Source organism: Vitis vinifera, chromosome 4, assembly GCF_030704535.1.
Source record: "Vitis vinifera cultivar Pinot Noir 40024 chromosome 4, ASM3070453v1".
NCBI lineage: Eukaryota > Viridiplantae > Streptophyta > Magnoliopsida > Vitales > Vitaceae > Vitis > Vitis vinifera.
This window is the reverse complement of record NC_081808.1, coordinates 5092558-5119187: the sequence shown is the minus strand read 5'-3', so window position 1 is coordinate 5119187 and position 26630 is coordinate 5092558. Positions and strand designations below refer to the sequence as shown.

Below are 26630 nucleotides of genomic sequence, written 5' to 3'. Positions count from 1 at the left end.
TTCTGTGATCTTCCACAGCTTTCTTGAACTGTTTTGGAAGCCTTCCACTTCCATGCAATGGAGGAGTTCAACCAACAGCTCAGGAAAGTTGTGGAACATTACTGAGAGGGTCAGATCATATCCCACCTTTCCATCATCATTCATCAACCCCTTTTACTCCTTCAAAAACCCCCTCACCCCATCTTTAATTTCATACTTGTTTCAAGTTCCAACAGATTAATATACATTTTCTGTTTTTTGATTATGTGTTTTTCTTCTCCTCCTTTTTTCTTATATTTTCTGCATGCAGGGAATCATCTCAAGTCTGAAGACCTTCTCATTGTATCCTGAGTCCATTTTCTGCTACACCAACCACTGTGCTCTTTTCTTTCCAAATTTTCTCTGGTTTAATTTCTTTTCTGGGTCTGATCAGCTATCGGCGGCAGCAGATGGGATGTGGTCAGAGAAATGGAAGCAGGAATCAACAACTCCCTTTGTCGGTTGGTGGGAGATGACACCATGCACAGGAAAAAAGCAAATCTGAGTGCAGTGCCTGCTTGCGTAATTGTCTTCATATTATTATAGACATGACCAAAAACTTGGCTATCTTCCAACCTTTTGCTCGATCCTCACGCCCACAATTAAAGCCATCGCTCGCCGCATCGCTTCCATTCTTATTCTCCTTCAAACACGTATCCAAAGTTCTTATCATCCATGCAGATCTATTCCAATTTCGCCAAAATGTTTTTTAAAATTATTATAAATTAAGCTCTATCAATGATTAATTTCTAATTGGTTAGAGTTTGAGGATGATTCTAAAAACACTTTTAGCTTAAAAATTACTTTAAAAAAAATTAAAATTAGATGTTTGATAAAATTTATAAAATATTTTTAAAAAGTTTAAAAATCATTTATAAAATTAGAAAAACATTTTTAGAAAAAACATGCCGACTAAAAACATTATTTAAGACCATTTTAATATGAATTTCTTGTTTTTTTTTTTTGGTAATTATTGAAATAAAATTATCAACATTTGCTCTCAAATGGAGGTGTAAACTATTTATGTAAAGAGAGAGGGCAAATGTTTGATTAGTTATTGCATGCACTGAAAAAAATGAAAACCTGTTATTTTTTTGTTATAATTTCCTTGATATTTTGATTGATTTTTAAAGAGTCAAAAACCCTTTTTCAAAGTCAAGATTTATATGTAATATTTTGGATGAATTAGGGTATGTTTGGTAATGTTTTTTAAAACAATTATAAAAAATAGTTTTTATTGAAAATAGTTTTTGAACATTATTATCTGATTTTTGTAGAATAAACATGTATTTGGAAACTTAAAATATTTTTAATCTGTTTTTAATATTTTAAAAATAATTTTAATATTTAGTTTTTTATTTTTTATCATTTTACATGTTTTGATAATTATTTCTTAAAAATGAAAATAATAATAATAAAAACAACTAAAAGATATTATCTGAAAATATCCTGATTTTTGTTTTTAATATCATAAAGTTAAAAATAATTTTTTTATTACTAAACATGTTTTTTGTATTTTTTTTTTATTGTAAATAACAAAAAAAATTGTATGAAAACGTTCCTAAACATACTTTTAATTTCTTGAGAAATTTGATGATTTTAAAATAGGAACACAAAAGATGATAAAATGGTTGCTTCTTATATAGGTTTTAATTTAATTCATAAAAAAATATGAAAGTTTTATAATATTGCTAAAATTTATTTTGAATTAGCTTCTATTTCAAGCATAAAATTAAAAACAAAAAACCAAAAAAAAAAAAATCAAATAAGCCTATATAAATGTTCTATTCTAGTTCTTTAAATAAATGGTTTGGAGACAATTATAATGATTTGTCACCTAATTTTACACATATTTTGCATAGACTTATAAAATGTAGTATTACCTTTTTTTCCAAAAGAAAATTAAAATAAACTTGGTAAATATTAATAAAGAAATTGTTACAGTGAAATAAAATAATAGTTTTTGATAAAAGGAAAAGGGTTAATAAGTTAATCTTAGATACACACTTTTAATAAATATTATTCTTTCCAAAAAATTTTAGTATATGATTCGATCATAAAATGGGTACCTCCATTTAATATTTGTACATGTTATTGTTATAAAGATATTTTATAATAATTAGTTTAGAATTTGTATATAATTATACTAAGTATATCTAAGTGAGTATAAATATAGAATAAGTGCAAGGAATATAGTACTAAATAAATGTACTTATCCATCTTTCTACATATAATATATGTACGATAATCCACTTTATTATTCTTCTTCTCCCGTTTTTATCTTCTAATTTCCATACGAAAAAAATTGCTTCTAGTTTTAGCAATCGTATAATGAAATCAAGATCATTAAATAATAATACAAATATACAATATTACACTCGAGCAAAGTAACATATATATAAAAAAATTAAAATATAAAATAATAAAATTTAATTAGATAAAAGTAACCTTATAAATGTAAGAAAATTCCTTTTGAAAAAAATTGTATTACATCAATGCAAGAGAAATCAAAATCTAAATCATTATAAGAAAATAAAATAACATAGGATATAAATAGTTGTCTCGTTTTAAAATCACATGTTTAAGAAATGTTGAGATAATGCATAACATGTTCCTTAGCCCAGAAGGAAAAAGGGTGGCCAAGGCCCTAACCACACGAGCCAATTGGGTCACCATCAACACAAAAGAAGAGTCAAATTCAGCCCTCTTTCTCTTTTGCCTTGCCGTAATGCCTACTGCGATTCCGCTTTGCAAAGCGAAAGAGGTTAGGTGGTACTCCGGCTCCGTTTAGCCTCTCCCCCATTTCCCTTTCTAACCTGCGCCCCTCTCCCTAGTCTTTTCTGTGATGCTATCTGGTTCTAATTTTAATTTAATACTAGTATACCTGTGAAATTGTAAGGTCGCCACCTGTCTGTCTTGTCTCTCCGTTCTGGTTTTTCCGATCCGATCACCAAAACCCTAGCTCCCCAAATCCTAGAGATAGAAAAAGACTGAGATTCTAGAGATCAAATGCTGTTTTCCCATCTTCAATTCTAGCGAGAGAGGAAGTTGATTCTAGGGGGGCAAATAGAATCGTTAAAGACAAAGTAGGGAGAGGAAGAAACCATCATTCTCAATTCTCAGAGAGAAAGGGGGAGTGATGTTTCTTTCTCATCGTCAATTGTAGGTTGAGAGAGGTATCGAATGATCATCTTCGATTCATGAATCATATCTTCAAATCCTAGAGAGAGAACGAGAATCTACAGAGAGAGTGAGAGAGATCAGGTGGCGATGATGAGGAGGAGTAGTCCGCCGAAGCACAGACACGATGGGACTTCGCCACTGCCATTGGGGATGGACTGGAGTCCTCCTCCGCGGAAATGGGTAACATTTTCTTTTCAGCTTCAAAATTTGTTGAATTCGAAATTTACTTGAAATTCTGATGAACTTGAATTTGATTTTGAGTGAATTGTGTTGGTTTTATCAGGTTGACTTGTTGTAGAAAACCACAAAAACATTTAGGATTTATAGATCTTAGAATTAGCATGAAAACTACTAAGATAGGACGTTGGAGATTGACAGACGAAATAGCAATTTCAGAAGCACAAATGCATGAACAATCTGATAATTTGAAGATTATAACATGTTGAAACCATAAAGGATTTTAAGCTATGAAATCAGTGGACAAAAGAATCACAAGAAAAAAATTGGTGGTGCTGATTAGAGGCTGTTGGTGATATTCAAAACATGAATGCATAGTGAATCTGGCAAATTGAAGATTATCACGTGTTGAAACCGTAAAAAAAAAAAAATTAAGCTATGACCAGGTGACACAAAATGACTACACAAAAGAATACAAGAAAATTTTAAAGTGGTGATTAGAAGCCATTGCAGGTGTAGACCGACTAGACTATTTGTAGACAGTGGTGCAGAGTTTTATCCCCATCCTTGCCAATTATATGCAATGACACAGTGTTTCTCCCTGAGAAATTTTTTCCCTCCAATAATTGCTTTGGGCCATTATGTGTTTTATGAATTCTACCTCTTTTTTATCATAATTTACCCCTTTTCTAAAGATGGACAGTTTTTGATGTATGAAGAGGGAAGAAAATTTACTTTGTGATCAAGTGCCATTTCTAGGACTTAGCTTAAAATTATCTTATAATTCTACAGAAAAGGAAAGAGATCTTCAGGTTGTTTTTTTTTCATCTGCCGACTTCTTTCTGAATGTACATTGATTGAGCACTGCTCCTTTCTCCTACCAGTTTATTTTTCCTATGCTAGTTGGTAAACTACTATCATTTGATTTAATGAATGGCTGAGATGCATTTGCTTAAATTTTCATGTTTCTGTGCTTTCTATGAAGTAGTGTAGTTGTGCTTCAGTTTTAATTTTGATTCTTAACAGAAAATTTTATGTTGTTCATGCAGAGTGGGCGGGACACTGTTTGGCCACATGATTATCACACAGGATGGAGTTACTGTGTCATAATTCCTTCCTGGGTTGTCCTTCCAAAATCAAGAGATTCAGATCCTGTAGTGGTACTCAAATTGATTGACTCTCCAGTGTTTATCTATGCCAAGGGTTAGATGTTGTTTTATGCTATGTTTGGGATTTGACACAATATTCTATTAAATTCACTTGCAAGTATGAATGATCACATATGTATAAACTATACATAGTTTCTAAATAGTTTGTCATAGATTTGGGATGTGGAACTTAAGTTATTTTAGTGTCATCCTAGTCAGAACAAAAGCAAATGAGATGAATTTGACGATGTTCTTTGTTGTGTGGCATGTTGTTATATTTACTCAAGATTCAAGAGCATTATGTTGCATTGCTCGGTTTATGATTCACCATAGCAGTATGTGGATAGGATTTGGGGAAAGAGAGAATTCTTGGCTGTGTGATAGGATTCACACCACACACTCACAACAGAATTCTGCTAGCAATGAAACGGTCAGCCAACAATTAGGAAATTGTATTGATCTGATAGAAAAAATTACAAAGATAGAATAGCAGACATTCAAGAGGTCTGCAAACTCTCCCCACGAGCCCAGCTCAGTAACTTTTCACCAGAAAATCCCCTCCCCCTCTCTCCCTTCCTTCTTTTATTCCGATCCCTAACGAAGTCAGTCCAGAGCCCCCCAATGTAGTCTAACTGAATCCAGCTCAGCACAAACTAACAGAAAACAATCAAAATTACAACAAAGGGTATAACAGAGAAAAATAAAGGTTGTTCACTGGTTAATTTTCCACGTCACCATCCCCCATTCCCTCTTGGCTCGCCTAGTGTATGTGAAACGCACTGGAGGTCTATCACTATGCCCTGGCATATATTACGATTACTTTCATGATTAAGCTTCACAAACTTCGAACAGTATCCCTTGATTAATTGCACTTGTATAACTTAATTGAAACATTGTATAACATAATTGATATTTTCCGTTGGATGCATTGGGGATTGGGTTAGATCATACATTGGGGATGGTTCTATATCTATATTAGAATTTGTGGATTGGTTAGGTTCCCCGTAGGGTGCGGTTGCTTATTTTTTTATATTCACCCCTTTTAGCTTTTGTTGCTTTGTATTCATCGTGTGTACTGGTATTTTTAATATAATCTCCTTTTACCCATCAAAAAACAAAAAAACATAATTGATATTCTCATTTGAATTACTGTTATTTATTTACACTTCTACACCACTTTCTCCCCCTCTCTCTCTCAACACTAGCTTGGAGGATGACATCCATGCTGCTGCCCCCATTAATAATAAGCTTCTGAGCTGCATTCCCACAATTTAACTAAGTTTAAAAATTTGTAGCATTTCTCCAGCTTCCTCCTCTCTTTTGTGCAACAAGAATTCACCTTATGACAAAGCCAGGGCCTTCACTTTGAATTGAAGTGGTATTTACAAGGAAAAAACCAGACATGAAATGTATAAACAACATTGGGAGAGAGAAGCACAATTGACAGGTGTGAACTAATAAGTAATAAATGATTAACCAACTCCTCCTGTCATTCATTCATCATGCATCTTAGACACAATCCTACCTTTTGCCTAATTTGGTTTAAGTTTATGCCTGCGGAATGATAAGTACACAAGCATGATGCCAACACATGAAGAAAAATTGTCCCAAGATAAGCTTTGCAATGAAACTAAAGTTGTGAAGGGTCTCAAAGACTCATATTAAAGAGCCAGAGTAAGAAGATCTTTTCCTCTTCAGGTCCACAATATTGGCTCCTCTTATACATGTCCCCAATACTTGTGAAGTTTGACTACCTTTTTAAGATTATAAAAATATTCTATACTTGTTTGCATTTTTATATCATAAAAAGATATGATCTTTATTTGTTTCCTTCCTTTTTCTTTGGAATTTCTTTAAATGTTGCCAGCTTTTTTTAAGAATATAAATAATATACTTGGCAGAGATGAAGCAGTTCAGTTGTTCTATGCAAAAATATGTGGTGATACTTTACCAGTTATAGCTAGATGCATGTTTCTATATTAACTTTCTTGATATACAGTTTTACAGGGTTCAGGTTGGTGTACAATCACCAGAAGGGATTACAACTATGCGGGGGGTATTAAGAAGATTCAATGACTTCTTGAAGTTATTTACTGATGTAATTCTGACTTTCCTTACCATTTTGGTACTTTAGGAACCTCTCTGTTAGTTCAAGTGGGAAATTCATCAACAATGTAGTGAATTATTGTTTGAGCATTGGTTTAAGGAAACAACTTTTTGCTTTTCTCATTTAAAAGAAATCCATTTGCAGACATCATTATTCTGTTGTTGGATCACTTTTGCAGCTTAAAAAGGCATTTCCCAAGAAAAATATTCCACCAGCTCCTCCAAAGGGCCTCTTGCGGATGAAAAACAGGGTCTTATTGGAACAGGTGGGCTATTTACTTCTTATTTTTTCCAGTTTGTGTTGGTTGGCCAATGAGTTTATTGCCTTGGTCTTTTGGGATAATATTTGACTATCAACACTTTTGCGAGATTAAAAATATTAATTGTTATGAAGCTAAGCTCCATTACTTAATGCTCTACATGGCTACTATATACTCAGTGTTCAAAGTTGTGCTTATTTTTACTCTTAATGAAATGTTTTTTATTGGGAAAAAGTTATTTGAGTGGTCCACATTCAAATTTGAAATATGCTACTTAGTGTATGTACCACATGGATTAAGAACTATCAACTAATGATATGAATTTTACCTGTGTCAGCATGTACTTTTTATCCTTTGAGTGGTCAGTCATGAATTTTTTATTGGAAACGACCGTTTCTTAGTATCCTAATGAGAGAAATTGTTGTATTTACTTGGCTGACCTCTAAGTGGTTCTCAGTGCACTTAGCCTAAGGTTTGGTTCAATTTAAGATAATGTGAGAATCATTCCAGTGAGTTCTTTTATATGCGCAAGAACAAAAATATGCCTCTTAGAGTGGCTATGATAGTAGATGAATTTATGCAGCACGTGTTTTTCCTCTTAATGTATATTCTTGTAACCATTCTTTGTGTGTGTGTGTGTTTGAAAAATGGTGTATATGTGATTTTGAGGTCTAAAATTCTGATCTGGTGGAAATTAGAAACTCTCTTATTTATTTTTTGTTGCCTTTTTATTGAGTTTGATACTTCTAGTATGGAAAGCTTAAACCCATTCATCAGAGCATGAACATATTTGTGAAATGAAGTTGTTTTAGTTATGGGGAAAAGAAAAAAAAAAAAAAAAAAACTTAAATTGAGTAAACCTTATCAACAAACTGAAACTTCTTTGTATTTTTAACATGCTCAATAGTCTCAAAAGGCTTAGTTTTGTTACAGAGAAGGCGCTCTTTGGAGGAGTGGATGGCAAAGCTACTATCTGACATTGATTTATCGAGAAGCATTTCAGTAGCATCCTTTCTTGAACTAGAGGCTGCTGCTAGGGCTTGTATGTGTCTTTCCACTGCATCAAGTGTAATTTAGAATATGTTTTTGTTGCCTTAAAAATTTTCATTTACAGGATATTTGATGTTTTTTTTCTCATACATATTGAAAATACTGATTATTTTACTTTCTCTCTGTTCTTTAGCAAGGTTTGTTTTTGGCATTATATTAAGAGTCTGACATTCCACTCCACTTCAATATACCACTCTTTTCAGCATTCCAAGATGTAAATCAGCAAATTTCAGAAGCAAATCCTTCTGGCAATGGCACAATTTCATCACTTCAGCATCATCCCAATTCATCCCTATCTGTGGTTGCCGGTAGTTCATCAATCACATCAGATTATGGTAGTGATACTGCTTATGAGACATCTGAGCTGGGAACACCAAGGCTAGGAAAAGATAATAGTTCTGAACTTGATCTTGATGATCTAATATTGGATGAAGATTTGACAAGTCCAATAGAAAAGCTTGTGAAGTATGGGATGTCCAATATTGATGAGGGACTGTTTGTGGGACAGACTATTCTAGAGCAGCTGGAAGGTTTTCCTAGGCATAAAACTCATGGCAGACAGGTTAACAGTCTTATAGGGAAGGATACAGAGAATGGAAATGCTTCTAAAGCTGAATTTCTTGCTGGGGACAGAATGGATTTCTTGCCTGAGGCAGATGATGGTAAGGTAATTAGTCATGGTCGAAAGCTCTCAGCCGGGAGTGTTGGAAGTGACACAAGTTCTTTAAGGGGAAGTGAAATGTCAAATTCTGGAATTATAAATTCAATAGGTGATGGCTCCCTTGACCTTCCGGGAGGTGTTGAAGTTTCAAGAACCACGGAAATTCTCAACAACATAGAACTGCATTTCTCGGGTGATACACAAATAGTTCTTCCTTTAGATCAACGTCATAAAATGAACAGGATTCTTATGACCATGCAGCAAAGGCTGGTCACAGCGAAAACAGACATGGAGGATCTTATAGCAAGATTGCACCAAGAGGTAGCTGTGAAAGGTTACCTTACAACAAAGGTATGTCAAAGTTGATTAAATTATGATTTCCCAGTCAACTATTGGTAGCACTGATTTATTATGAATGGCAAAAGAACATCATGTCCACTAGAACCCTGCCTATCCATGATAGTTAACTTATGATAATGCTCTAGTTGAATTAAAATTATAAATGGATTGCTATTATTGAGGACCCTTTTTATGGTGCTGTAAAAGGTGGATGCTCTTTGGTCTAAATTGAGGTAAATTTCTTTATTCACCACATTGTAAAAAAAATAAAACATAAATAAATAAATAAATCAATAAACCGAAACAATATGCTTTGGGACTTTTGTTCAAATGAAATGGTCATGTATGGAACCATGATGTGCTTGTGTTTTGAATTCTTCAGCAACAATTTCCTTTCTAAAGAAGTCATGGCTCTGACATAGATCATATATCATTCCAACTCCAATGAGTTATGCCCCCATCCATGAAGCTATGATACTGACAGTCTCTTCAAACTCCCCCCTGTTCTGTTCACCTACTCATTATTACTTATTTGTGCCATTGGTTTGCTTCCAATGTGCCCAAATCTTTTCCATCTGGTTTCCTTAATTTTTTTCTTAAAAAGAGTTACTTGTGATTCTAGTCTTGTCGTGCCACGTGTTTGCTTCTCTCAAAATAAATAAGAGAGATAAAATTCCTAGTGTTCGACATATCACTCTTGGTAAATACACTCTAATTTAGATCTCAAGCTATAAGTTAATAGAAAAATATCGTCTCATTTCCTAGAGCTGAAGGTTGCCAATTGATTTCTTTCTTGGTTTTCCTTATATCTGAATAAATGAGGTAATGTATCTTCAATAGTTGTTTTGGAAACTTTATTGGGTATTAGTTTTCAATTCACCTTAGTCCTATCCATGTGCTTATTTCTCTCTCATAGTTCTCTGAGTGTAAAGTGGTTGATGGTGGTTGGTTGAGTGTAACTGAGGAACCATGGAGATGTATCACATCCTTCATTGCATGAACATGATATAGGAGATGAATAAAATGTAATAGAGACAAGCCACCATGAAAATTTTATACAAGCAGAACTTGGATATGGCAATAAATAGATCCATTCCATTGGTATCCTGACTTCCCTCTTCTTACCTTTTTCTATCTCTTCTTTCCAGTCTCATCTGTAGTTTCCTTGTGTATATGGTTCTTCATTGTTTTCCATTTTACATATTTGGTGCATATTAAGTACTGTTTAGCATGTCTTATGTCTGTGGTTTGGGCAAGTTTGAAGAGTTCATCACTTGCTTTTAAATTCCAGCTCTTGGCATTGCCTGCTTAATTGAATAATGGATGTATGCTTATTCATGTAAATTTTTGAAACATTGTTTTTTATTCGATAAGATAAGGGTGCATTAATTGTGACCATGAATCATACAAACCCAGTACTGAATGACTTCTCTCTGATGTCCATACGTGGACAGATTCTTTATCGTTACAATCTTCTGCTGACAGATTCTGTAAAAACCTTAATACTATATATGGATGTTATAGACTATATCTAGCTAATTGTAACATCTCAGGTCAAAGATTTGGAAGTGGAACTTGAAACTACGAAACAAAAAAGTAAAGAAAACCTGCAGCAATCTATTTTAATTGAAAGAGAAAGAGTCACTCAAATGCAGTGGGATATGGAGGAACTCCGGAGAAAGACCTTTGAAATGGAGTTGAAGTTGAAGTCGAAGTGTGAACAGGTTATATATCATTTTACTTGTCATGCCCACCTTAAGATCATATTTCCTCATTAGTTATTATAATGGTTCCCTGAATAACATGTGAGGCCATTCCAGGATGACAAGTTGTATCCAGAGTCAACAAAAGTATCTTCCGATCAGGAGAAAGACATGCTGCTGGAGGAGTTGGATGCTACTAAAAAGCAGCTTGAAAACTTGCTGAAGCAACATGAAAAACTGGAAATGAAATCAAAATCAGATATTAAGGTTCTTGTTAAAGAGGTTAAATCTCTCAGAAGTTCTCAAACACAAATGAAGCAGGAGCTGAGTCGATCTCTAAAGGAAAAATCAGAAACAGAGGTTGGTTGTTATTCCCTAAAAGCATATGTTACATGATTACAAGCGTCTTTTTTCACTATTGATGGCAAGTATCATTTTCACCATTTGGAGCCACATTACCAATTTAGATAAATTAGAATAAGTTGACACCATTGAAATTATTAACCAATTGTTTCTGATTCTTTTGAAGTCATTATTTTTGGGACTAATCTCTTCCTTTCCTAGTCTGTGGGCTTTGTGATTGCATCCCTTCATTCAATTGTCAAATATAGAAGGGAACTTACTCACTCTCCCATTTTTTCTTCTACTCCTTATCAATAGATTGATTTACTTTGCTTCTTTAAAATTGAATACAGCAAAAGATCTTATGTTGCTTAAATATGGGTATGTTTCCAGAAACTCCTTCAACAGGAAAGAGAAAGAAGTGAGCTGGAAAACACTGCTAGGAGAAAATTGTTGTATGAATGTGAAATTCTTCACAATCAACTTCGAGAATGCAGCCTTAATTTCCCCTCAGAAGATGGAGATAATGTTGCTATGAATTCTTCCCCATTATCAGATGCCTTAGATCTCTTGACAACATCTGACAACCGAATTGGCCGCCTCCTTGCAGAGGTACTCTTCATATCCTCGCCCCAATATTTTTATGTTCTTTTAGCACATCTTCTCATTTATCCATTTTCAGGCTAGTTAGAATCTTGGGGGCTAGTTTTTGTTTTAGATGTTAACATTGGTGGTACCCCATTATATTCAAACCATTAAATTATCTGTTTGCTGAATTTGCTTAAATATTCTACATAATTATCTTTGTTTCTTAGATTAGACTATGATCCCTTTTTTCATATTTCTTTTCCTAATTACCACTACATGATTATCTTTGTTGTTTCTTGATTAGACTATTACTACTCTGTTTTGCATACCTATCCCTTTTCCTAACTATTGCTACTAGATTACCTTTGTTTCTTGATTAGACTATGTATCCCTTGCTGCATTTTTATTTTCCTAATTTCTTTTCTTGCCATAACTTCATTATTATTATTATTATTATTTTTTGTCCAAAAAATTGATCAGGCACCACTCTTAGCTCAAGACAATGAGTATGTTGTCTCTGGCATCAATAAAAATGACAACAGCAACAATGATGTATCAAGGATTGATGATGAGTTGAGGAAGGTGCTGAAGGATATCTTCTTGGAAAATGCTAGATTGAGAAAACAGGTCAATTCGGTTATCCGGAGGTCTCTCAAAATGGACATTACGTCTGAAAACAACCATGAGGATTCATAAGGCAAAACTGCACCACACAATCTCTCAGAAACATGAAAGGGGGATGATAGTGTAAATTTTACCTTAAAACCCTCCCCCAACTCTTCCGGGAAATCAATCATCCACCGTTTTAGATGGTTGGTCTCTCTGAAGTCTCAGCAATTTCACATGTAATTTTGTGATTTCATACACGAGAGTCCCAAAGCAGATACTTATGAAAACAACATTGTACGGTCCTTTTCTTTTACTTGAATAAGGAGGAAAAAAGAAATGACAGGAAAACATCAGAACACAACTGTTTAATGAATTACGGGGCATGTCTGCAGCAGGGCATGTATTGTAATTAGGCTGGAATAACTTTATAGGATATAATTTGTTCATGGCTTGAGGTCCAAGAGCATATTGATCAAACATTTCGTGAACTACTGAGATCAATTTTGACAGTTTTGCTTGCTTGGGTAGGGATGGGTTCGTGTTAAAAGGAATATTTCTCTCTCTCATGCATAGCCCCAATTGTCTCAACTATGCATTAAAATATATCTAAAATATTAAAAAAAAAATACCAGTAGTATGAATTGGTCCTACCAAATTCCAGGCAACTTAGGTTATTAGATGAGAATATAAACAAATGAGATTATAAGGGTATAAACAAATGAAACTTGGAGCAAATAAAACCAAAGAAACCTGAAATAGTATACCACCAACCACATAATTGGTTGTACCCTTTCAATACCACTGAAAAATATAGGAAAAGAACATTTCGGCATGGTAACTATTTGATTGATCTGAAATAAAATAATCTTGTGATAAAAAATGCATGTGTAAAAGGTGTGATTTTCCATATTCACTACAAGGGTCAACCATAAAGGGTAGCTCAATTGGTCCGACCTTAGGTTTTCTTCCCAATGATCACCAGTTCAAGTCCCTTTAGGGCCACTGGAGGTTTTAGCCGGTCGTTAACTTTAGGGCCCTGTGGAATTAGTCCGAGCGATGTTTGCCTTAATTGACCCACAACACGGCACCTAACATAAAGGGTTCAGTTAGCATATCAAGGAAAGTAGTGATTCTGAATTGGCCCCTGAGAGTTTAAAAGGCTTTAAACATCATACTAAGCCGCATCTCAACCAAGGCGCTACACAGGGTCTGCCAAACTTTTGGGCCAGGGTGTTAGGTTGATGAGCACATGTTTTCCTGCTTGGGTCTTTCCTATTTTGAGCCAACCCACTACTTTGATTGGTGGCGTTTGAGCCAGAATGTGTGTATGGTGAATTTTGCATTTGCTGACAATGACCTTATAAGTTGGATAACACAAATTTATTATTGATATCTGGAAACAGCATTTCTTCAATCTTATGCTCTGTTCAGACTCTTTTACATAACAGACTACAGAGGATATAAACATCTCCATGTTACCCTCGTGTGCTTAACACTTTGAATTTGGTAGAGAAACAAATAACAAAAGAAATAGCCCAAGCGTCATCTTCTGCCCCCATGTGATCAGCTCAAGCATACTCCCACCACCCACAAACATCTGCCAGTACCAGCAAAAAACCAATAAAATAAAACACCGTTATGGTAGGGAAAAGATGATGGATAGAGCATGATATAAGCATACAACACTCATTAGCTTGGAAATCATCATATTTAATCATTATGTTATATATATTCTTTAATTTAACTATCATTTTGATTAGCACCTTGAATGAACCGAGGCAACTTTAGCAACCCAAGAATAGTAATAACTCTAATGTCCTATTGGTAATTAGAGAGATAGGCTACACATTATTTTTCTTAACTCGGTTTTATCTTTTAGGTCTGAGGCAAACAAGTCTCTCCTCACTACCTTAACCCACTACTTTCAACTTGAATCACATTGCTCTAAACTGTGGGTTTATCTCTGTTGCATGTAACGAAACCATCTACACCTCATACCACTCTCTCTCCCTCATTGGGTCCTCAGCTAATTTTTCACAAATGCATTTACTTATAATTTTGTATATGCCTAGTACAGTTTTTTTTTTTTTTCTTTCAGTAGTAAATCTTCCATCTTGACACTCAATATTCTGGATGAAATACATCTGACAAAGAACAAATTGGCTTGCGAAAGCTTGTTTAGCCTTCTAAGAGAATAGCTAACCACATACTAGTCCTACCTTTTGTCTTAGGCATAGAAAAGTAATTCAAATGTGCATGAAGATGTGCCCAAGCAAGCCATGGTACTGTACCTTAACAAGGACGCTCTCGTAGCTGTGGCCCCACAAGAATATAGAGAGGCGTTCCATTTAGCCTGCTTTGACCCTGGAAGAGAGCAATCATCCAAAAACAACTCATACAAATTTGAATTCCAGTAATCTTTCAGGGGAAAAAATATGGTAGTAATACACAACTGCAATAGCAAGCACTCTGAAACAATACAGAGCACAAAAAGCTAAACTAAAGGGAAAATATTTAGCAGGTCCCTGAGAAATAATCCATAAGGTTTTAGATTACTCAAGTAACCAGAAGTGCTAAAACCAACAGGCAGTAGAATTGCTATTTACTTGAAGAAGTTCAATCATAGGTTTCTCACCAAGCCAAGTGAATCAGCCAAACTTAATCCTTTACAGACAAATTGAAGTTAACAAATTTTGTATGTTCCAACAAGCCAATAGCATAACTTTAGTTCTATTAAAGACTGGTTTGCCAGTTACACATAAATCATTCGTATAAAATAGAGCAATTTCTCTCAATTTATTTCATAGCGTAAGACAGTAATTAGAATATAAATTGCAAGCATGAATGGAAAGTAGATAGTTTGCATCCTTAATATTTCATTTTCACAGATTTTGTTCGTAGTGAAAGCGATTAACTACTTGTGGCTGATTATAATCAGATTGTTGATGTAATCCTCTCTTTGAAGGGAGGGACACCTTTGTTTGAGAGAGATATTAAAGGAAAGAAGTAAATAATGAAAAAATAAAGTTACATTCCATTAAATATGACAGGTTCACTACATCAAGATTGAGATTCCCTTCTCCATTAACATCATTTCACCACCAAGGGTTTGCAAAAGCAGAGGTTTCTCTCTTCCCCCCACGCAACTCATCTTTCTCCTTGTGTCAAAAGTTTTGTGAAAGTTCTCCTTTATAAGAGAGGCCTTCCATCCCCACTTCAACTGTTGCATGTTTGGCTTCTCTTTTCTTTTTAGAGCAATTCCTTCATGAGGAGAAACTCTCTCCTCCATCGAATGCATTCCTTTTTTTTTTTTTTTTTTTTTTAACTATTTCTTCCATATGCAACCATGCGAAAAGACCTTTCAGGCAAACTCTTTCCTATAAATAAAGCTTCCCTCCCCTGTAGAAAAACCCTTTTGTGAAACAAGTACCTTCCACGCCAAAGTTGTGGGCCTTTTTTGGGTTTATGGCTATCAAGCCCTTCTTAATGGACTGCTATTTGTGGCATTTTTTATTTTTTTTTCCAGTTCTTGAGCTAGCCAGACCACAGATTGGACTTTTTTGGTTCCTTACCCTAGTTCTCCTGAAAGCCATTTATGGTAAGAACTGTCTCTTCATCCAATGCTTTTAAACCGGTTTGGCTGTTGAAGTAATATCAGCCACTGGATTGGCCTAAACTAGTTCCACTTGGGATCCTACAGTGACCTAGGTGTTGAATGGGGAAACCCCAACCATTGGATTGCCCTTGTTGGAAACTTGACCCCCAGGAAAATGGCTGCTACATTTGTTAATTATTTTATGCAAGCTAAGCTATATACCAAACTAACGGTATCATAAAATGACTTGCTACTCATGAATGGCAATCAGATAATGAAATTATTCTGCACATAAATAGTGATTTTATACCTTATGAAAATGATAAATAATAGGACTAGAGGTTGAACCAAGTAATGATATCAACAAGTGAGATGATACACATGAATTTTATGGTTTAAGCATTACCTCAACTTCAGGCAACCCAACAACACATGCACATTCGACCACTTCAGCCCCCACCCGTTCTACCAAAACAGAAAATTTTCCAGAATGTACAAAATATTATAAAGAGTGACTGAAATAAGTAGTCCAGAGAGTACAAGCAATGTCTTTCAACTTACTTAAAAGTCTTATTGCTGCAGAGAGGGTCCCACCTGTTGCTACGAAATCATCAATTACCAATGCCCGCTCCCCAGGGTGAACAGCACCCACATGCATCTCTAGACGGTCAGTTCCATACTCTAGCTCATAATCTTCAGAAATTACTTCACCTACATATTAAGAATTTCAAATTTCATATAAGTTAACATTCAAATCCCATAAAAGAGCAAAAAATAATAGCAGTAAATACGTGTCATGGACATATTCCAAATTCAATCACAAGTTAGAGTGAGAGTGCAAGCACATGAGAGACAGAAGGCGTGCAAAGGGGAAAAAAATAGTTCAATTTTAAACAAATTTACAGGCTATGTGTATGTTCCATCTACCCTTGGCAATCTTGACTCTGCTTATGATGTGAGGTAAATTCTACAAATATGCAGATGTTATAATATTAAATGGTGCCAGTCCATCAAGTACATTTTTGTCTGCTTATATTCACTTCACTTATTCACCAACCACAACAAATTGTTTTTAGCCAAAGTAATATGAACAATTTCTTTAAGATGGTGGTTGAGAAAGACCTTAAAGCTTCTTGTACTTCTACCAGCTTCTACAGCTCAAGTTCTAATATCTTATCAGTACAGGGATACTGGCAAACAAAAAGCTTAAAAACAGAATAGGATAACAAATTCAAACACATGGATGTGGGCTGTAGAAAAGCAAGGAAAAGTTCCTTGGTCAGCCAAAAACTTTTGAAGTATAAAATGATTTGATCTGATTTGAAAAGTAAATATATATATATATACAAAGACATAATTCTTTAAATACGTTTAACCCATGTTAAAATTCATGTGCGACCATATCTGGGGCCTGAGTTCATTTCACATCCTCATAGATTTGACACAAGTCAACTAAATGTGAATCAGATGCTGGTACTCAGGAAAGCCATCATATCAAATATGGATCATCATGAGGGGTTCTAATTCATTGACAATTAATTAAATATAAAAGACGCAGACAAGGTAAAAGCAACTTTATCTGTAGTTCTTGATTCCACAGGGAACCTTAATTAATAAATCGATCCCTCCAACTTTGTAACATGTCAATTAGTACACCCAATATGGCAACTATTTGGCAGGAAATTGTAAAGCCATGAACCAGAAAGTTATTGCCATAAATAATAATTCTAAGTATTTCAATAGCTACTTGGCATACTGAAACCCGTATTAAATGCTCAATTTCAATAAAGACCTGCTAAGTTCATCATTCGATAAATAACCCACTATGAACTTTAGAAGCAGCCTCAACTAAAAAATTCCACATGAAGCAGGCATACCTGGCAACTTTTTAGGTTTACGCAATGGCACAAATTTTGCACCAATGGCTAAGGCAACTGATGGACCAAACAGGAATCCTCTAGCTTCAACTCCTGCAAAATAAATTTGCTAATGTAAGAATGTATTCAGACAAGCCAGAAGTAGCATCAAAGCCAGTGAATTGTAATCTGGAAATTACCATCCTGGTCCCCTCAAAATTTTCTATGTAATTTGTATCACAACCCCAAAAACAACACAACTACACCCATGTTCGAATTAGTTTATTTTGATGTAACCATGTTGAACAAATAGCACTTGTGTCAAAAATCAGCATCAGCATCCGCATCATTTCACAGGGTAAAGCCCCCAATAAACAGTATAATGAAATAAATAGGCAACTAATGAAACTAGCTATCTTATGCAGGCAACAGGCCAAATATGAAGCCCAACTGTGACTGGGAGCATAAGATGCACCGAGGAGGATTGCCTTGTGCTGATATTATGAAGTTCCTATATTTAGATACCACAAAAAATTATAAAGAATTTTAGTAATGTAGAGTCTGCTGCATCTGATTTTTTTTTATTCATATTTCTAGATAGGACAGTCATTGCTCTCATATAATGCATTTGAAATCATTCCCCAGCCACTGTTTCCATTGGATTGACTTCTCCTGAAAGCACAAAACCGAATAAACATCACTAATCAAGCCACCATGTGAAATCACTCACCTTCCCCACATTTCGACCCAGAGTGATTAGGCTTCTAAAGTAAAATATAAATTCAAATCTGGCTACAGAATTAAAGCCATTCAATGCCCCATTTTACCTTCCTATCTGCTGCCCATTTCATGAAATTACTCAATTTACTATCCTTTCCCCTATTCCCACAAAGATTCTTCAGGCTAATTAAATAAAATCTATAATATAATTAAATAATAAAATATATAATATAATTAAATTAATTAATTTTATAATTAAGTGCCCATCTCTGGAAAAATTATCTATCTCTCAGTTTGACCTTCAATGTCCTACAATTACATTAAAAATTAGTAACTTCTACCCTTTCTCAAAACACCTGGGTATCGTCTCTGTTAACTGGAAAGGCAGGGAATATAATAATTTAATAAAAAACATGAAAGACATGGACCAGAAAAAGAGTGAATTATAGGAGAAACAATGACTCATAACCCTTTATTTGGTTGCTGAGAAAAACATAAGAAAAGAAAAGACAATAGGATCTCAAATTTCATCTGTTCATAAACCGTTTCTTTTCTTTTTCCATTAAGTGAAAACTTTCCATTAAGCCAGATAGCTCTCGTGTTTTCTATTTCCTGGGTCCCCAATGCTAAAATAATCAAGTTGAAGATTCTAATCCCATTGTTTGTTTCCATGCATTTTCTTGGGAACAAAACAGAGGATAAGCAAGAAGGTCCAGGTAACGAGAACCCATTATTCAAAATGGAATTTTATTTTCTTCTCCGTACATATTATGAGCAATCCAACGGAGGCAAAAGTATAAGGCCCAAATCCTAAAACTGGTCATTCGAAACTTAAAATTCTTTTGGTTTTCTTTCATTTTTTCCCAGCGACCAAACAGCACTAGGAAAAAAAGTGCCCATAGTGATAAAACCCCATTATTCAGAATTTAAAATCTCTCGTCTGTTTCACTCCTTTTCCCAGCAACGGACCAGAGCATAAACGAGAGAAATGTGTGAGAAAGAGACATATTACCAGCGACAACAGAGATGTCCATGTCTCTGTAGCGATCAACAAAGATTTCCACAGTGCCTTTGAACGCCTTGTGATCAAGCAACAATGTTGTTATATCTTGAAACATTATTCCTACAAAAAACAATACATACATAAATCAAAAAAACAAAAAGGCAAAAAGCAAAAAATACTTTGAAGCAACAATCTTCGAAAAAAAAGAAAAGAAAAGAAAAAACACCTGGTTTTGGGAAGTGAGGAACGATTCTAAGGGCTTCAGAAATGGCTTGGAGTCTTGGGTCTCCCCTGAGTCCATCCTCTTCTGCAAACATTTTCCCTCACTCTAAACTTTTTCTCTCTAGAATACAAGTTTTCCAAGCGAATAGTATGCGCCTCCTTTTTCCTCTCTTTATATGCAAAGGATTTCTAACATGTTTGCAAATACGTCTCTCTCAAACACTCGTCCCTTCCATTTTTGCTTCCAAGTTCCAACTCTTTCTCTCTCCAGTTTCCTTCACTTTCTCTCTCTACAAAACATTTCCCTCCCAAACTGAGTTGGATCAAATCTGTGTTCTGTGTATTTCAGATTGTTTTTCTTTTTTTTCCTCTTTTTGGGTTTCAAATAGCTGGCCAACCCAAGTGAAGAGGGAGACGCTTTCTTTTTCACGCCACCTCATAGCACGTGTCTACCACGCTCCACTTTTACACTTTTTTGTGTTTTATTTATCCATAAAACAAATTTCTTGTTTTTTCAAATCTATAACTCACATTTAAATGCAGTTTTATTTAATATGATTTTTTTCCAGAAAAATTGGTATAAATATCTATATTTGTATAATCATAATAAAATATTATCAAAAATATATTAATTCATATTTTATCACTTAATACTTATTACTTAATAACTTAAATTAACTTTAAGTTAAATTATACTTAAATTATTAACTTAAAATTTATTACTTAATTCTTTATATTAGTATTAAGATTGTTTGATAAAGTTAACTTAAAACTTATTCTATATCATTAAATTAATATATTTATTTTTATAAATTATAATTAGGACCAAGAAAATTGAGTAATAGTTATAGAACAAGGAAGATAGTTAAAGTAACTAAAACAAATAAAAATAAAATAAATATAAATTTAAGAATAAGTTGATTATTTTTATTTATTGCTTAAAATTATTTTTTATTTTAAGTCATACTATTAAGTTATTTTACCAAGAATACTTAATTTGTGTAATAATTTAAATAAAATTATTAAGATTTTATTTGGTAACCGTTTTGAAAACAATTATGAAAAATAGTTTTTAAGAATAGTTTTTTAAAATTGTTATTTGATTTTTGTAGAACAAAAGTTTGTTTGGAACCTAAAATATTTTTAATCAATTTTTAATATTTTTAAATATGTTTTAAAAATAATTTTTATATCTAGTGTTTTATTTTTAATTATTCTACATGTTTTGTATAATTATTTCTTAGAACAACCCTATAAAACAAGTAAAAACAATAGAAAATAATTAAAAGACATTATTTGAAAACACTCTATTTTCTATTATTAATAATGGAAAACTAGCCAAATGTATTTTCTACATTTTTTTATTTTGGAGAAAAGAAAACAGTTATAAAAAAACGGTTCCCAAACAAACCCTTAATTATTTTAAATTATTAAGTTGATTTATTAAACACTCATTAAATAATGAGAATTTTTGAAATATTTTCATGGTATATAAAATTTTTAATAAAAAAACTTTTAAAGATATTGTATTTGAATATAAATTAGAAAGAAAACAAAGTTTTGAGAATGTTTTGGTAATGCATTTGTATCACAAGTCTTGGAATCACTTCATGTTATTTTCCATACTTTTATAAATTATTTTTAAAATTTTTACTAAATTTTGGTGTCTAATAAATTTTTTATGTTGTTGTTTTTAAAGTTAGTAAATGGTAATAATTCTTATCTAAAAATAGAAGAAATTTACAGACTTGTATTGGAAAAACTAATTATTTTAAAAGTTATTTAAAAAAAATGAAGTATGAAAAGAAAAATTCATTTCCTTCCATTTTAAAATCTTTTAAAGTAATTTTTAAATATATTTGGTAAATTTATAAAAACAGGCTTTATTTTCTATATAAAAATATTTCTTAAAAAAATAAAAATGTATCTAAATGCATACTTAATTTTTCTAGATCTTTTTTTAAATTATTAAAAAGTACTTATTTAAAAAATTGAAGTATGAAAAAAATTTATTTCCTTAAATTTTAAAATCTTTTTAAAGTAATTTTTAAATATATAAGGTAAATTTATACTTTCTATTAAAATGGGTTTTATTTTCTATATAAAAATATTTATTAAAAAAATAAAAAATTATCCAAATTCATGCTTAATTTTTTTAGAAACAAATGTTTGCAATTATTCAAAATTAGTTATTTAAAAATTTTAAGTATGAAAAAAAAAATTGTTTCCTTAAATTTTAAAATCTTTTTAAAGTAATTTTTAAATATATTAGGTAAATTTTTTTATTTTTTATTTTTACAAAATGGGCTTTATTTTATATATATAAATATTTATTAAAAATAAAAATGTATCCAAATGTATACTTAATTATTTTAGAAAAATAATATTTTTAATTATTAAAAATTACTTTTAATCTTTTTAAAACAATTATTTTTAGCCCTTTTTCTAAAATTGCTGTCAAATGATTTTCTGAAAATATAAAGTGCAAAAAAGATAAATGGCAAAAAAGATCTTTTTCCATTTTAGGATGGCTATGAATTTAAATTTATTGGAAAAGAGACAAATGGTATATTGAGAAACACGAGGTGAGGGCAATTTGGTAATTAAAGAGAAAAAATGGGGGAGGTGTGATTGGCAGAGAATCAAGCAGCAGGAGATTTGGAGGTGGTCCCGAGGTGGTCCTTTTGGCTATCATCCATGACAACGGGGCATGGTGGAGAGGCGTGGATCAGGCATGATGGGAAGATTGTGGGCCGTCGGATATAGGGAATGGAGTGAAAAAAGGCTGAAATGGGTAACGGCGACACGTATGCAGATTGATGATCTAAAAATTTGTCTTTTCCTGTATTGACCATATATTCATACTTTAATATGGTGGGCCGCCCCACTGGATACGGATGACGATTTCATTTTCAACTCTATCAAACTTATCCCCCTCTCACTCTTCCCCGCGTTACTCTCACGCTCCAATTTTTATGGGAATTTCTATTTCTATATTTCTCTATTTCTCACTCTTTATGGTCATTAGTCATTACTAACCATAATATATTACATTTCTTTAAAAACCTTCATCCGTTAAGGCCACGTTTGGTCCAGATATGTCAGACACTTATATGCTAAGATGTGATATTTAAGTGGATAAAAAATGCATATTCTAATGTATCATTACAATCATATTGGATATAATTTAATATTATATTTAATGGACATGAAATCCTGAAATAGAATATGTAATAAGATATATTATATCATATTTTTATTTAATTTATAAAATAAATAAGAAATTAAATTAAATAAGTCGGTATTTAATATTTTTTAAAATAAAAATTACATTATGTTTTAATATTTGCTATTAAAAATAAAATAAAATTCTCTCATACAAATATTCATGATTATAGTATTTAAAATATATAAATAAATTTTGTTATATTATGTTATTCAATATATAAAAACAATTTTTATATATATCAAACCATACATATATTTGTACTATTTTATAAATATTATATTTCCTTTTTCAACCATCATTTTTCTTATCCCATTTTTTGTTAATATAGAATAAGATAAGCATATCCTATTTCATTACAAACCAAATATGAAATAAGATATGTTCTCTTATTTCTTATTATATATTATGTTATATCCCGCTAATCAAATATAGGCTAAACTCATATCATTTTGAAATATATGATAAAATAAGACACTTAATTAATATTGGATAAAATATGATAGGATATCCATATTCCATTCATTTGAAGGACATGATATCCTAAGTTAATTTGTTCAATAAGATGTATTATGTTATATTTATGATTAATTTATAAAATAAAAATAAAATAAAATGGAATAACTTTATAGAACCTTTAACATTTCCCTTTTTAAAATATTTCCCGCATTTTCAAAACAAAAGTTATATATATATTATCCATAGAAGAGATATCTTAAACTCTTTATAATACTCTACGCAATTTTCTGAGGTTCCGTAATTGGTAAAATGTTTTTTTATAATCATAAAAAAAATTATAAAAGTTATTTTAATAAAAAAGGAAATAAAATTTATAATATCGTAAAAACTATTTGTGATATTATAAATAAAATTTAGAAAAACCATGTTACAAATTAAACATATGTTTTAATAGAAATATCGAAAACTATTTATGATATTATAAATAAAATTTATAGTTTTATATATTGAAAAAAAAAAATGAAACACGAGAGACGAGGGCGAAGAGCGCGTGGTGAAAGAGGAAAAAAAAAAAGAAGGGAGGCACGCACAAAATCAACGGTACAAAAACACTGTGCATGCGCACGCGCGTGTACGACGCAAAATAATAACATGATCATTAACACCTTTGGGATATCCACTCACATCTGCAGATTTCCTCCCATCATATCTTTTATGGTCCGTACGAGGGAATCCAACGCTCTACCTTGAGCCTCCCCCAAAATTCAAAGATCATCCGCATCTCCTTTGGACCTTTGTCACTTACCCACACGCAAAGTCAAACCCCACGGATGACGTCTGGTTATGTTCCCATGTGCTCACCCTCATCGTACCCTTCCCTCTCCAATTGTGGCAAGATGGCGATGACGTCGGAAATTTGGGTCAAAATAACCCATTTTAAGCAAATTATAATAATTTCCAAACAGTTTGGAACTATGTGTCAGGTGATATTTGTTTTTTTATTAACTTTTTATAAAAAATAATTTATTTTTAAAATTTAAATTTTTTATTTTTTTATTTTTTCATCATTTATTATACATTTTTTACCGAATAAAAAAAATCAAAATATATAACTTTTTATCGAAAAAAAATAACATATTGATTTTTTATATTTTTTAATACTTAATAAAAATAAAATATTATAAAAATAAATAATTTAATATTTAATACTATTAAATATTAAAATCATATTTAAAATTAAATAAAAAAACAAACATCATCTCAATCAACAACGACAATATCCTAAAATCAACCGATTTATTTTTTTTATAAAATTGGTCAAACCCGTAAACCCAAATTTACACGTGATATTAAATTACTTGAATAATCGGGCATCGGAACGTACAGATGTTATTCGTTATTGTACTGGAATTCCAACCGTGAAAAAAGGAAAGAAAAAGTTGCACTTTGACTTCTCACCATTGAGTGGACATTATTAGTTTGATGATCACAAGATTGATGGTCCTATCGAGGGGATTAAGGCACATGAAATAAAGTTGGGATATATGATTTGATGCAACGTATCATTGGCGCAAAGAGGCATATAAATCTATGGATATCGGATAAATCTAAAGGAGACACGCCAAGATCTTGGATTGTTGGATGATGGGGACATTGGTTGGGACATTTTCATGACAACAACTTAGGGTTTATCAATCTATGCTTAATTTCTTCTTATTATTATTATTATTCGGAGGTGCAATTATGTATTAGGTGGTTTCTACTATGATTGGCCCCAAATTTGTCCTCTGATTCCACTCATACTTTATACTAATTTAAACACATATGTTCAAGATGTGATGAGGGTGTTGTTGAATCTTATGAAATTATAACGGTGTTTGTCTCCTACCATCATTGATAGGTGTGTGCCAACATTTAATTCATACCCACCATACATGTGTATCATCCTTTATTATTATTGTATCTTTTGAGATTTTTGTAGGGCTTAGGATCAACATAAACATGAATGTGTTAAATCATAAGATTTTTTCAGGTACTTATTAAGTTCTATCCTCAATAGGAAGGACTTGAAATTTAAATAAATAAATTTTAAACAAATTTGTTTTTTTATTTATTTTAAAACTCAGGACAAGTTTAGGGTGGGGTTCAGGTATTACTTTGTTTCATTCCGTCTATCCCAATTATATATAAATTTAATTTAATATAATTTTTATTTTCCTATTTTTGATATAAGAATAATAAATACTTTTCAATAAAATAAATTATAATATTTTAATTAGTTATAAATATATTTATTTTAATATAATTAAAAATTTTAATATTTAAAATTATATATACGGGTACATATGTAAAATTTACATACCCACTTTATCCAGTTTTATTTTAAAATAAGATGTAGATGAAAATTATTTTAAATAAATGGAATGACATTGAGATAGAACAACTTGTCCCAAACTCATCCCGTTGTAATTCTTAATTAGAACTCATGCTACGAGATTCAAAAAATCAAAGATGATTTATAATAAAAATTTCAATATTGGGTTACAGTAATTAAAACAAATCTTATTTTGAGAATGCAGTTTTAGTAAAAATTTAAAAATCGCATTTTGTAGTTTCTAAATTTGAAAAGAAGCCTAATTTTAAAATGCTACTTTAAATAAAATAAAAAATTAAAAGATAAAACACGAGTGATAAAAGATGTCTTCTTACACAAATGTTTCAAAATAGGTCAAAATGGTATATTTTTTATGTGGTTATGTGACCATTTTTGGTACCATAAAAAGACTGCTTCTTCTAGAACTCTTTCCAATAATTCATCAAAAGAAAAATAAGCAGGAGAGAGTGCTGGGTAACCAGCCACTTGCTCTTGGGCCCCCCAAAAAATAAAAATAATAAAGCACTAACCACAGCAATCCCCACTTCCTGAAAGTTTCAATATTTTTGAGCTGCAAAATGGACTGGGCCACTTGAGTTTCAAAATGAAAGTGGGCTAGATCTGGGCTATCTAATTAAGGGATCTCAGATGGCCCAACCCAAACCCAGCATGCACCACCATGTTCAATCTTAGTTTTCCATTTCGTATGAAAAAAAGGTGTTATTGGAAGGGGATTTGTGCTGATTTATATAACTCGTTCAATAAACAAATTGTTATCAGATCAATATGTATAACACAATATTAATCTAAATTCCATTTAATAATTATTTTAATTAATCCAATCGTAAATTTATAATTACAACCTACTTAACTCACATTTTATAACGATCCAGACTCAACTGTGTAGATGTTGTTCACTCTATATCCAAAAGAATCTCGCATTCACAACTTTAAAACATATTTACAAAGTTAAGAAGAATTTACATTTATA

At 32.2% G+C, this 26630-nt stretch overlaps 2 protein-coding genes and 1 non-coding gene across 4 annotated transcripts; 2 read left to right on the top strand and 1 right to left on the bottom strand.

Annotated features, from left to right (window-relative positions):
- Positions 1-108, top strand: MIR396C (microRNA MIR396c). Its single transcript, NR_127845.1, has one exon. It is a non-coding gene; the product is annotated as a microRNA MIR396c (primary transcript).
- A 2499-nt stretch (positions 109-2607) lies between these two features.
- On the top strand, positions 2608-12672 carry LOC100267879 (PX domain-containing protein EREL1). 2 transcript variants are annotated; one of them, XM_010650372.3, is made up of 10 exons: positions 2608-3381; positions 4428-4538; positions 6526-6624; positions 6812-6898; positions 7826-7934; positions 8146-8954; positions 10496-10666; positions 10763-11005; positions 11381-11599; positions 12056-12672. In XM_010650372.3, the coding sequence occupies exons 1-10, from the start codon at positions 3289-3291 to the stop codon at positions 12269-12271; spliced, it is 2157 nt and encodes a 718-aa protein (XP_010648674.1). In that variant the 5' UTR covers positions 2608-3288; the 3' UTR covers positions 12272-12672. The 2 variants fall into 2 exon arrangements, with proteins under 2 accessions (XP_010648674.1, XP_010648675.1); XM_010650373.3 differs by lacking the exon at positions 2608-3381 and having other exon boundaries at positions 4433-4581.
- An 873-nt stretch (positions 12673-13545) lies between these two features.
- On the bottom strand, positions 13546-19944 carry LOC100245563 (adenine phosphoribosyltransferase 5). The gene is made up of 7 exons (XM_002285155.5): positions 19585-19944; positions 19368-19478; positions 17657-17749; positions 16341-16490; positions 16186-16244; positions 14476-14548; positions 13546-13781 (listed from the first exon to the last, which is right to left on the bottom strand). The coding sequence occupies exons 1-6, from the start codon at positions 19673-19675 to the stop codon at positions 14477-14479; spliced, it is 576 nt and encodes a 191-aa protein (XP_002285191.1). The 5' UTR covers positions 19676-19944; the 3' UTR covers positions 13546-13781; position 14476.
- Between the last annotated feature and the right edge of the window lie 6686 nt (positions 19945-26630).